The 13519-nt window shown below is 37.7% G+C and overlaps 1 protein-coding gene across 1 annotated transcript; it reads left to right on the forward strand.

The window, feature by feature from the left end:
• The first annotated feature begins 200 nt into the window (after window positions 1-200).
• chrne (cholinergic receptor, nicotinic, epsilon) lies at window positions 201-10890 on the forward strand. Its single transcript, XM_068331171.1, has 12 exons — window positions 201-372; window positions 4811-4944; window positions 5185-5229; window positions 5394-5503; window positions 5628-5783; window positions 6025-6122; window positions 6194-6394; window positions 7038-7152; window positions 7243-7357; window positions 8555-8762; window positions 8924-9057; window positions 9202-10890. Exons 1-12 carry the CDS (start codon window positions 306-308, stop codon window positions 9367-9369), a joined length of 1551 nt encoding a protein of 516 aa, XP_068187272.1. The 5' UTR covers window positions 201-305; the 3' UTR covers window positions 9370-10890.
• The last annotated feature ends 2629 nt before the right edge of the window (window positions 10891-13519 follow it).

A 13519-nucleotide genomic window follows, 5' to 3' on the forward strand; every position in this document is an offset into this window, starting at 1 on the left:
AATACATAGAAGAAATACCTTCATATATACAGTTTGTATCACCACAGATATTTGTCATCTAACGATCATGATGATGGTTATTGTGTGTGACCCAAGTGTGAGTTGAAGTCCTGGCTTAGTTCTTCCCAGCTGCTGTGTAATCTGAGCTGTGGATAGGAACAGCCGGGCTGGGTGACAGTCGGGGTGTTTGGTGGGAGGATTTGGGGCTCTTCCTGTCTGACTTTACTCTCACTCTCCCTCTTCATCTCTGTCAAACTTCAGATCTCTATGTATTGGAACACAGTGCAGTGAAGAGGTCTCGGAAAATGATGACAGCAAACAAATTTGGGATATTTTTCATAGTTGCAACTCTCGGGACTTTATTGGTTCAGGGTAAGTGTCGCAGTGAAACAGGAAAACAGGATAGATCTCCTTTGTTGTCAGCCTTCTTATAATTTGAAATTCGTGCATGAGGCCAGTGAGGCAAAACCCCCTATTGCTTCTTAGATTAGCATGATGGATAAATATCTAGATTTTAACCAAGATCAGAGGGAGAGATAGTAAAAAAATTTCTGTTGACCTAGTTATTGTATGATTTGGCTTTTTATGTGCACATCTGTGCATTAGCCTATCGTCTTGCAACCTGTTTTGATTTGGCATACAACAGTATGTATAACACAAACAACTCTGAGACCAAGTGTGCTTGTAGACTGAGGTCGACAAGGCTAATCTGTTCCATGACTTGTTCCATGTCTTAGTATTTCTTTGGCTACACATTTGTGGCATTTGTCTAAAGAAAATCAGTATAAAATAAGACTTGAGGTTATCCTTGTTTCATCATGAGAGCAACAGCACCAGCGTGTGAAGTTCCGGATGGCACAGGTGGCGTTCTGCAACTGGAGGGTTACAGCAGGCCATGAAGCCTACAGCAGCAGTAGAAGCAGAAGTGAATGCCAATGAAATGAACTTTTAAAAATACATTTTGAGGGTGCTTATTTTATTCTGTAAATGTATAACATGTCAATTCGCTTTTCTCTGGGATAAAGTCCCAACATTGATAAGATCGACTCTGAAATATTGGTTGTTGATATTATCAGGCTAGCAAGATTACCATGTTACTTGAATATCATGGGGGCGGCACGGTGGCGCAGTGGTTAGCGCTGCCGCCTCACAACACAGCGGACTCCGGTTTGAGTCCCGCTCTGTGCAGAGTTCGCATGCTCTCCCCGTGTCTGCGTGGGTTCTCTCCGGGTCCTCCCACCTCCAAAAGCATGCGCTTCAGGTTGATTGGCCATTCCAAATTGCCCGTAGGTATGAGTGTGTGCGTGCATGGTTGTATGTCTTTGTGCGGTGCAGTGGCGCCGTGCTCGGAGTGTCCCCCGCCTCACGCCCTATGCCGAGATAGGCTCCGGCTCCCCGGTGGTAATCTGAAGTTGACTTGACTTGACTTGAATATCACGTGGAGCCTGGGAATGGTGTTGTTGGATCCCTCGCTTTAGTATACTGCAAATAAGACTTCTGCACATCTATATACAGTATAAGCACGGAGTCATAGGATTTATCAAAATGGTATCATCATTGTCAGATGACAAACAAACTTTAGATGAACTTGAAGTTGTTGTCAGTCTAGTGGTTTTCAAGCCTAGATCAACAGCTGTGTTTGTAAGGTTGACATCGATGACGGGCCTGTTGAGGGGAATGATGTTGACTGGAAGACAGCCATTGTTCTTTCTCTCGCATGCTCAAAATAAAATTATTGTACATCTCATGTTCAAAACAGTCACATGAACAATCAACACTGATTAATGGAGCGTGGTCAGATAGGGTAAGCTTGGCTTCCACCACTCAAACAGCAATGTAATGTTTACCTGTGCAGTCATGTTGGTCTGACCTGTTGTGCTGTTTGTCTTCTACTCACCTTCAAAGACAGTTCAGTTAAATGATTTCCTCATTTATGACTAATGCTATCTAATCATCTAAATCTACAAAACCTTCAGACATCCATCCCACATCCCTTCAGAGGTCACCTGTAGATTCTGCCTCTAGTTTCCCATCATCTCTCGCCTGTCTCTCTGAACAGGCTCAAGTGTCATTAACAGTACTTTGTATACACATGATAGTACAACTGATCCATGTGAGCTGGCTGGCTAAACTGAATAACATAGCGTAACTCAAATGTCACAGTTTAAAGTCTTCTCCTCCCTAACCCTCAACAGGGACACTACTTATGATATAATTGGGGTGTGTAAAAATGCATATCGGCATTTCTTGCTACCATCAATCATATTAAACTTTTAAATATGAAAATCAGTGAGTTCTGTCATATTTAATATAAATATTGCAGTAATACCAAAGAAGAAAAGCAGAATATCAAAATATCAGCACTAACTTTGAAGTGATGTGTATCACTGGAAATTAGAACACTGCAGTATTTTTTCATGATATATCATCATCAGGCATGCTGTCATCTTCCTGGCTCCCTTTTAAAAAGACTTTATAAAGTCAGTTTGTACTAGCAATTCCTATAATTAGTTTTCATTCTCCTCCAGTGAAATTAGAGGAAGTACAAGGGATCTGTTTATGAAGTCTAATGCATCAGATGAGAATAACACTTCCCACAGCTGCTTCTTAGTCCATTCTATCCAGTTCGATAATAAAGAATGCTTCAGAATAGAACCCTCGGGAGGTTTGGCATGTTATCATACTGTCATTAAAATAAACTGCACGGATGTATGATTACAGCTTTAAACTGGGTGACATATCTGTGATTAGACCAGACAGAACCATGTATCACATTGGCCGTGCTTGATGACACATTTAAGACTTTATTACTTTATTACTTAATTACTGTTCTTTGTTGAAATGTGATACTGACGATTATTGTAGATAACCCGAATGTCACATAGTTCCATTTTAGAGATTCCCAGCAGTGGTGTAATCTGAGCTGTAGATATGACAGCTGGCAGGGAAAAGGCAACATTGCAGGAGTCACTACTGTCTGCCTTTCTCTCCGACTTTCTTCAAGTTCATATAGAAAGAAAGCTTAAAAATACATCTTTATTTAGAATGTCAGTGCAGTTCTAGGCATGGCTACCACTGACAAATTGACATACAATGGCCTTAAAACACAATTCTTCATATTTATTATTAAGGATTCAGAAATGTAGAGTTGGAAAATAGTTTAAAAAATGTAGTTGTACATTGTAAACAATTTTTAAAGACAGAAAATGAAATACCTGTTAATAGAAGTTCAACAGATGTAAAAATAGCTCAGAAGTATTGCTTTTGAATGATATACATGTACTTATGGGTTAAGTAAACCATGCTGTCAGAAAAAATATGTAAGTTGAAGTAAAGGTTGATAACTTTACTCATGACTGGAGGATAATTAGAATATTGTATTTCTGAAAGCACTGTATTAATAATTGTTAATAGGCCTCCCAATGTGTACATACAGTATATGCATTCACTGACCCAAATGTAGTATCACTGTCTCCCTTCTTTCTTAGGTCAGAGTAGCAAACAGACAAGTCATGAGGTCAGCAAACTGGTTGAATATTGTTAGCAACTGTCACAAAGGTAAGGGTATGGACCCAAATGCAGAACACCGAACACAACACTTTTGTCCATAGCTTTAACTTTAACTACACCGGCAAGATGCAAACAAGACTCAGGCAGAACAAGGTAGAACAAGGCAGAACAACAGAACAGACTTACAGGAATCTTCAGAAACGAACCAGCACCTAGCTCTCATCCCATCTGACTTAAAAAACCTCATCCTGATTACACCAATTGAGGTGTGACAGCTAGTAACTGGTGTATGGATCAGTCTCAGGTGTGGAGCCGTGGCTCCACCAACAAGCTTGGCCTCTCCCTGCCACACACCAACACTGCCACGATGAACCGTGACAGCAACACAGTAATATCCACCTAAAATGTGCAAACATTAGCCAAACAAGTGACTGTTTATAAAAAAAGGGCTGCAACAGCAAAATATCTGTGATAAAAAGCAATGTAAGGATGCATTTTATTAACTACAAGACAGGATGTGAACTCTAAAAAAGTGAAGTCGTGAAACAAGAATCATAACATCAGAAATCTGCCTGAATAATGTTAGCGACAGCAAGTCTTTAGGGGATATTTCCTGGACATTGTCCCAAACATTTGCTTACCAAGTTCTGTAAGTAATCAAAAAACTGAAATGAAGTAGATCATGCTGGACTGATGCAGTCGTCCCATTCTTTATGTAGAGTAGTTTTTGTCCTTGGAAACTTTTTTGCCTACTCACAACATATTTTGCTGCTTCCCCTGAGCATGATGTTTTTTGCTGTTGTTTTATTTGTGAGTGGAAATGCTGTTTTTCTCTTATTGTTTATATTTTTAATGTTAAATCAGTTTTCTTGCAATTATAAAATAAATAAGGCTATTTGGATTGCTTGTAAATTACTCATACACTATTTGACAGAATACCATACTTTTAATGTAACTATTGCTTTTAGGTACAAAAATATAACAGGGAAATTGAGCTCCCTTGGCAGAGGTTTGTACATTCTGATGCTTCTATCTACTATTATCATGATGGATCACTAACAAATGAAGGTGCACAATGATTTTCAAACTGCACACATTTGCTGGATGAAGAACTACAAAGTCAAAGGTTTGCATTATGTCCAGGCAATGAAAGCATTATCTAAGCCTTGTGTCACATAGGCAGAAATGCCCTGTATTGTCATGCAGTGACAATAACAACAACAACTACAGAACATTCTACCTGACATATTCCATATATGAGCATAATCTCATTCCGGTCTCCCTTCATTTTTTCACACAGTGCAATGTAATGAAGAAAAACATCTGATTAGTGACTTGTTCAGAAACTACAACAAGAATATCCGTCCGGTGGCTCGCCCTGAAGACAAGGTGGACGTGCAGATCACGCTGACCCTCACTAACCTTATCTCTTTGGTAAGATCTAGTTCTCCCAATTTTTTCCAATAAAATCAGGATGCAACAGCTACAGCAAATAAATTAATACAATATGAACACAGAACCTAGACCACAAGTTCACAATTATGGCAACAGGAGGACGTCAAGTTTTGGATAGGAGCAGTTGTGGCTCTTAGGTTGTTGAAGTAGTAACATAGTTGTGCATAATTCACAACCAGCAGCTCAAATTTTCATACAACTCCTTCATTTTTACCACAGAATGAAAAGGAGGAGACTCTTACAACCAATGTGTGGACTGAGCTTGTGAGTTGTCCCTCTACTTAAACTTCTTTTCTTTTGTGTCCCAAGAAGGCTTTTTTTTTTTTAAATTAAGGTTAATTTTCCTTCTTAGTTTTTTTTTTTTCATCACTCCGTTGTGTTTAGTTTTTAATATCACAGGTGACCTTTCTCTCAAATGTCATCTGCAGGCATGGGTTGATTATCGTCTGTCTTGGAACTCATCCAATTATTACGGCATTACTATAATTCGTGTCCCATGCAAGAATATTTGGCTTCCTGACATTGTTCTGGAGAACAAGTAAGCCAATGATAAATAAAAAAAAATTGTGAAGTTGCTGTCTCAAATATCATCATACTTTATACTGTTGTTGTCTTTCGAAGTTTGGCAAACTGATTTTGTCCTTTATTCACAATGTCTGCAGCATTGATGGCAAGTTTGATGTTGCTTACTACGCTAATGCATTGATCAGAAGCAGTGGTACCGTTACCTGGCAGCCTCCTGCTATCTACCGCAGCACTTGTGCCATCGAGGTCACCTACTTTCCATTTGATTATCAAAACTGCACACTAGCATTCAGGTGTGGTACAATTTTATCATTTAAAAAAAATATACTGTATGTATAACTGCTTATTTATTAGTGTGTTCTATTTCATACATGGTTTGCACTTTAACGAATGATTGATCCCATCCAAACTCCACCTTAACTTAGCACTGACATGGTGAGCAGGTGGGGCCAGAAAAGGTTAAAGCCATCTTGAAACATGCATATGCTGAAAAGAAACAGCCATATAGCTTCTAATTTCCATTATAACCCTTAGGTCCCAGACGTACAGTGCTAATGAGGTCAACCTTGTATTGCCCTCTGACGAAGGGCTGGTTTGGGAGTGGGTGGACATCGACCCTGAGGCATTCACAGGTACAACACATCTCAACCCAATTTACAAAGTTCTCAACTCAACTCCAGCTTGTTATTTTCTTAACACTCAGAAAATGGTGAGTGGGCCATCATTCACCGTCCTGCCAGGAAGGTGTTTAACACGCAGTATTCCCCAGATGACGTAGAGTATCAAGAGATCTTGTACAATCTGATCATCAAACGGAAGCCCCTCTTCTACATCATCAACATCATCCTTCCCTGCTCACTCATCTCCTCACTGGTAGTACTGGCCTACTTCCTACCTGCACAAGGTCTGTATAGCTAATGGATATTAGTGTACATACTATTACTCTTTAAGATGGAGCATTATTACAGGTCTCATTTTGAAACACACACACACACACACGCATACACACACACAGACACACACACACACACACAGACACACACACACACACACACACACACACACACACACACACACACACACACACACACACACACACACACACACACACACAGTCATTCATATTCATGTTAGCTATTACACTTACAACAATTTTAAAAAGGCCATAATCCATAAGTGTAACATAATCAATCTTAACAACCTTGGTTCCAAGACCTAATCCAGAGGTTCTGTATGTAATTTATCAATTTTGTGGGAAATAGGGACGGAAGTAGGAAAAAAAAGAATATATTTTTCACAATTTTCAGATGTTTTACTGACATCTACTAGGTTTAAGTTCATGATTATCTTTTATGTCTACAGTGGGAGAAACTATTTCACACTCAGCCATATTACACTTCCATGCTCCTATAGATTTGACAAACCAAACAGAAATATGAAAAGATCTAGAAAACAATGTTGTGTTCTGATTAACTACACAGAAGAGGGTGAGATAAAGGGTGTTGGGTAGTGTGCTTCTTCCTAAATCTCAGTTGTCTCCATCACAGCTGGTGGACAAAAGTTGACCGTGTCCATCTCTGTCTTGCTGGCTCAGACTGTCTTCATCTTTCTGATTGCTCAGAAGATCCCTGAGACATCTCTGTCAGTCCCTCTCATTGGCAAGTGAGTCTGTATGTGAACTGTAGTGCTGTCTTTAACATGTGCAGCTTGAATTTGCTCTTCAACATAGATGTTCTATAATGTCTTCCCCAGGTACCTGATCTTTGTTATGTGTGTCACTACTCTCATTGCAACTAATCAAATTGTGGTGCTGAACTTGTCCCTGCGGAGCCCAAGCACTCACACCATGTCCCATACCCTAAAACATGTAGGTACATCCTGCACTGTTGAGTCAAATATATTCAGACCTTGCAAACCCAATTCCAAAAAAAGTTGGGACATTTTGTAAAATGCCAATAAAAACAGAATTCCATGATCTCCAAATTCCTTTTCAACTCGATTTTAAATCAGTGTAAAGAAAAAATATTTTGTAGTCAAACTTTGGTTTTAAAAAACCCCCAAACAAACAGTATATGCTCATTCTGAATTTCATGCTGCATTTTTCAAAGCACTTTATAGGGTCATGTTTACCACTGTGTTATCACCTTTTCTTTTATCAATTCTCAGGAAGTGTTTGGGAAGGGATGGCATTAATTGTTGAAGTTGATTTCTGACCCATTCTTTTTTAAAAGACATCAATCAAAAGTCTCAAGTTTGCTTTGCCGTTCTTGAGACTTCATAATGTACAAAAGGTTTTCAACAGGTGACAAAAATGGATGGCACACAAGCCAGTTTACTACCTGGATTCTCTTAATCTGAAGCCACACTTTTGTAAGGAATACGATGTGACTTCATTTTTCAAGTGCATTCCTGATCAAGTCTTTGTGTGGATGGGAGCATATGTTGAGCCTTTTTCAGCGCAACTTTCACAGCCGTGCAGTTTACTTATGGGAACTAACACATCCACATTTCATCATAGATGCTGTTTTTGAATCTTGAGGTAGTAACAACTTGAGTCAACCAAAATCAAACTTTAGCATTGTTTGCAATAACACTGGCATAACGCTGTAAAGAAAACTTGTCTCAGCAAATGAAAGAAAAGAATTTAATAAAACAGCATTTCATACATCGGCCAAATTTTTCATGAGGAAATGTGTTGTGCTTTAAGTCCCTGAAACACCCAGTAGCATTGAGTCATGTTAAAATCATGTGAACAAAGTTGATGAGCTGTATTTGTAAATATGACCTATAAACAGGTGGCTTTGAGCATCCTAAAACTTATTGAGATAAATTGCCAGCATTAAACTCAGAGCAAGCATATATTTACTAAAATTGATAAAATTGATGGGTGTAGCTTTAAACGTAGGAAGCATCAGGAAATGATCATATTCTGTTTTATAATGTTATACAGAGTGCCCAAACTTCTGGTGAATTGGGGTATATGTTACTGTATATGAAATTATTAATGTCTAAATAGCCCTGTACACCCCCTCCCCCATGCCCCTTCACCATCACCCTGGTGAAGCTGTTCCTGGAAATGGTGCCTCGCTTTCTAGGCATGTCTCCACTGGTGGATGAGAGTGACGTGACAACAGAAGTAAACGGAGTGAGAGAGCGGCGACGGAGCTCCTTTGGCCTCATGCAGAGGGCAGAGGAATATGTGCTGAAACAACCCCGCAGTGAAATGATGTTTGACAAACAGAGAGAGAGGCATGGCATCACGCGATCCATTGGTGAGATGACGTCTTTAAAAATTAGCAAGTAGTATTTACTAGCCCCCATTCATCTATGTTATAAATGTAATAATTTAAATATTTTACACCTTTTGTGATGCCTGTATCTGTTTATGTGGTGGGATACTGTTTTATAACTCTCAGTTTCTCCCTTACACTAGTGGATAATATAGACATCAGCAGCACAGCCAACCTGTATAAGAGTTTAGCCCAAGCTGCACCTGAAATCAAGCAATGTGTAGATGCCTGCAACTTCATTGCTGAGAGTACAAGACAACAAAATAACATTGGATCTGTGAGTTACTTTAGATTTCATCTACGTAATGCAGTTTGTAGGCTTGCTGTTTCAGTGCTTCAGTTTTGTGTTTATTTGCCACCATCTCACTTTACTCTACAACTCTTAGGACTTTAATGTTAACTCATTTTTATCCTATATCAGGAAATTGAAAGCTGGGTCCTGATTGGAAAGATGATTGACAGAGTGTGCTTCTGGGCCGCCATCCTCCTCTTTATCCTCGGCACATTGGGGATCTTCTTAACAGGATTCCTCAACAAGGCACCCGAATTTCCATTTCCTGGAGAAAATAAAAAATATGCCCCGAGTTAAAAAAGATTTTTTTATTTTTGTATTTTGCTCTGATGAAACCTTAACATGGGTGACTGATCTGTGCTGTCCATGCAGCTGAGTTGTTCATTGAGTCCCTGTCTCAAATTAAGGGTTGGGTTAGACGGGATTTGTTAAGCGACATTTAACTACAAATCTAAATGCGTTCACGCAACTCAAACCTTTTTTGTAGACATCTGTCAGACAATGAATGGTTTTCATTCAAGCTCTGCATCGTAATGGATGTGTTTTGGATGTATACACTGAAAGAGTGGATCCTGTCTAGTAAAATCACTTTCCTAAAATCATCACTTTACTATTCCTTCTTATTAATCACAATCACCCCCTAAAACAATTTAAACTAATATTAGAACAGATCTAATTATTATTTGTATATGAATGGTTGTGAAACGTATCTGTCAACTAAAAAAGGAGAAAAATTCCTCCTGCTGAAGCAAAAATAAAGACTTAAAACACTGAGGTTTGATTTTGTAATTTTATTCAAAACTTTGGACTGAGTTCTCTCAAGCAGCAGGCTGGTCGTGGAGAGAACTAGAGGACAATTTGTGTATCTGTTAAAGGAGTGTGGCTTGGTGACCTCTGATACCAGTCCAAAATTTATGAGTGTAATAGTAAAATGTCTGGTAGATTACAGATAATATCATAGTAACTCAATAGTGACAAGTATATGAGGATGTCTAACTTAAGTGAAAGTAAAGAATTTAGAGTGCATCATAAACTGTCTCAACCAGCAATGAGGATTAACACAGGGTAACGCAGTGATTAATATATTATACAAGCAACAACACAGTTTCACCAAGAATATTATTTTGCCTGCATTTACTGTGGAAGTCCAAGTATTGTATTTTTAAGCAAGTTCTGATGACATGTCAAGGCAAGTCACCAACATGATTAAAAGTGTATTTCTGTTACACTGGAGAGGTCCTCAAAGCAAAAATACCCTGGCATCAGAAGGTACGATGTGGGGTCCTAAGGATTGTGCAGAACTGTATTCAGGAATTCATTCAAGAAAGTTTAAAAGGAATAAACTGACTTTTTAAGCATGTGGTATACTTAAATTGCACAACATTCATGGGCCCAGGATAATCGTCCTGCTATTGCACAGATGACATATCTATAATAATCTGAATATGCACACCTGCATGTCCCACATCCCATGTGAAGACCTTATGTATGTAACTTGAGCCCACCTGAATTCACCTCATTGCCCTCACTATTATTTATTTAGCGCTCTTGTTAGAGGTTGCTGACTCAGAGGGATATTGTCTTGATTCACTGTGCCATGTTTTTAAATAAATATTTAATCTTGTGCACCATGACATGTTGCGTCAATATGTTTAAAAGTGTGACTATTGTGACCCACATATTCAAACACATGAAATGTCATGTCAGAGTAGTTATACTGAATACAGACATTCAAAGTCTCATGAAATGTATCTGAGAAATGTTACACAGCAGAGAAAATTATCAGATAACTATAATAACCAGTCACAGCAGTATTATTGTTAAATCAGGGTTAGTGAAAAGAAAATCTTGACATCTAAGTACAGAAGTGTAGAAATTATATAAACTCCTACAAATATATCAAAAAAGGAAGTTTATAAAAACTGGCAAAACAAATATTAGGTCATAGTAAGATATATATGTTTTATCCAATGTATATTATATAAGTGCAGTAATAAATTAGTAGTATATAATAACATTTGTTGTATAGTTCATGCTTGTTCTCTTTAAGACCTAATTGTGCTGCATCCGGGCATTGTTCTGTAGGCAATGTGCAAATGAGATAGTATGGCTTTTTATTGATATTTTTCATTATGCGTGTATTAAGTGTATTTACAACAAATGTATTTAATCTTCAGTAAAATTAAAACAAGGTTAATACATTAAGTTACTTTAAATACTGATTTCTTTCACAAATCTCAGTCTCAGGGACAAACTGTTAAAAAGGATTTCAAATGCAGTCATAAATTATGTGGAGACGATTTCGACGGATGGATGGATGGATGGATGGATGGATGGATGGATGGATGGCTGGATGGACGGATGGACGGATGGACCTTTGTTGGGAACGTTGTGGTGGTTGAACACCTCCATGTGGTGTGAACATGTACTACACTGAAGTAGTGAAGTGATCTGTAATTCCCATTAAGTAAAATAATCATCTTAATTGTATATTTGTATACAGTAATACAACACGCAGTACTGTAGATCTCGTTACGTTCACATGGATGGACACTCATTTATGATAAAGAGGAAAAGCAAAAACAGATCTGAGGTATTAAGACACATTTTCAAGGCATGTTTTCTTTCTAGTAAAAAATTCTGCTACAATGCAGCATGAAACCTGTTTGTCAAGCTTAAAAAGGTTGAGATTCAAATTTCAACTCTCTTCCATGTGCTACGTTGCCATTTGATCAGGGTGTGGTTGGAACTACTTTGCGTTGACAGCAATAACATGTAAATACTTCCTTAGATGGAGATCAGTTTGTCATCACAGCCTTGCCTTATTCTAAGATTACACCAAAGTAGTACAAAAGTTAACAAACATGATGTGTAATCTATGATTATTAAAATCAAATTTTCATAGTCCATGAATATTGTATCAGTTTCCTGAGGTTATACATACAAGGATTCTTTGGTGATTTTTATTAAAAATAGTGTGTTTGCATCTAGTGCAGGAATCCGATTTGAGTTCAGGGCTGAGGAAGAAATCTTGAAACCTCTGCCAGAGTTTTAAGAGCAATATTTTGATTCAGTTTTAATTTAATTTATTTCTGTTTTTCCTAAACGTTAGAATTTCTCTGGAAAAAAAAAAGATTAGAACTAGTTATATGTATGAAGCAACTCATTGACTTTTGCAAAAGAAATCCTGAATTTTAATTAATGTCCTCTGTACTAACATCCTCGTTAGTATAGTGAACAGCGATGAACGAAATGAGTGCAATGGATGTGTGGAAAAATCTGAGAATGAAGTGGAACATGAGTGAATGTTAACATTTTGACTTTATGTTGAGACACAACAGAATCTTCAATAACCTGGTCATCAGCAAATTTGACGCAAGTGCAAGAAAGGAGTGTGATGTGTGTGAAATAGAAGTAGAGACATGTATGCATGAGTTGTATGAATGCAGAGAACTACAGCAATATTTCACTAAAATAAAAGCATTAATCAATTGATGTTGGGAAGGGAAAATAGCAGACAAGAAAGAATGGAAACTGTTGTGGCTGTTTGGAATGAATGAAAGAATGAAAGGAGTGAATGTGAACCTACTCAATTATGTCCTTAGCCGCACCAGGTTCGCTGTCAGAGTCAGGAGGAACCTGACCAACTATGAAAAGAGAAAGGAAGAGGTCTGGCAGATTTTTCATACTCTGACTAATTGAGGCATCCACTTGGTGAAAGTACACTTAAATAAAGATGAATTTGGGGTTAATTTTGTTGAGGGGAACACATTTGTTAAATATGAAAATGAAAATAAGACATTTCTTTTTGATTAATTTATGTTAATTACGGAAAACTCGTTCGTTTTGTATTAAGATTAGAAAAATTTGAAAATTTTGAGTTATATTTTGAATCCTATTGTGAAAAATGAATGTTATTGAAAGAAAAAGATGTATATAAAATGTTTAAGATGTATGTCTTATGTTTTAAATCTCAAATGTAAATAATGTGCACTATTAAAATCAATTTTTTGATAATAAACAAAAAACAAAAACAGTATCTCCGCCTTTCAAGCCAAAGATTGACATTTGATTCATTGGAAAGGAGAACATTTGGCAAATTTCCCTACTGTGTGACAAATAAAGGTTATCTTATTATTTTGTGTTATGGTGGAATTTTATTTCTGGGTTGTTTTTTTTAAAATGTAATAATTTCTCTGAAAAACAAAAACAACAAAAATTCATTCATTTAAAAATGGTAGTAATTCTGTTAAGAGTCAACTTCTGACAATAAAGCAATTACAGTACTGTAAGTTAAATATACGGAAATCTCGCGATATATCCCGTGATTCCCGTCGAACAGTCCGAGTATCGCACACCACGCCCCTCTCCTCCAGATCTTTCTGCATTCCTGTCAGAGCTCAGTTGGGACTTGTCCTCCAACAGTATGGTGGCGAACACTTCCATA

This window comes from Antennarius striatus, chromosome 13, assembly GCF_040054535.1.
Source record: "Antennarius striatus isolate MH-2024 chromosome 13, ASM4005453v1, whole genome shotgun sequence".
Classification (NCBI taxonomy): domain Eukaryota; kingdom Metazoa; phylum Chordata; class Actinopteri; order Lophiiformes; family Antennariidae; genus Antennarius; species Antennarius striatus.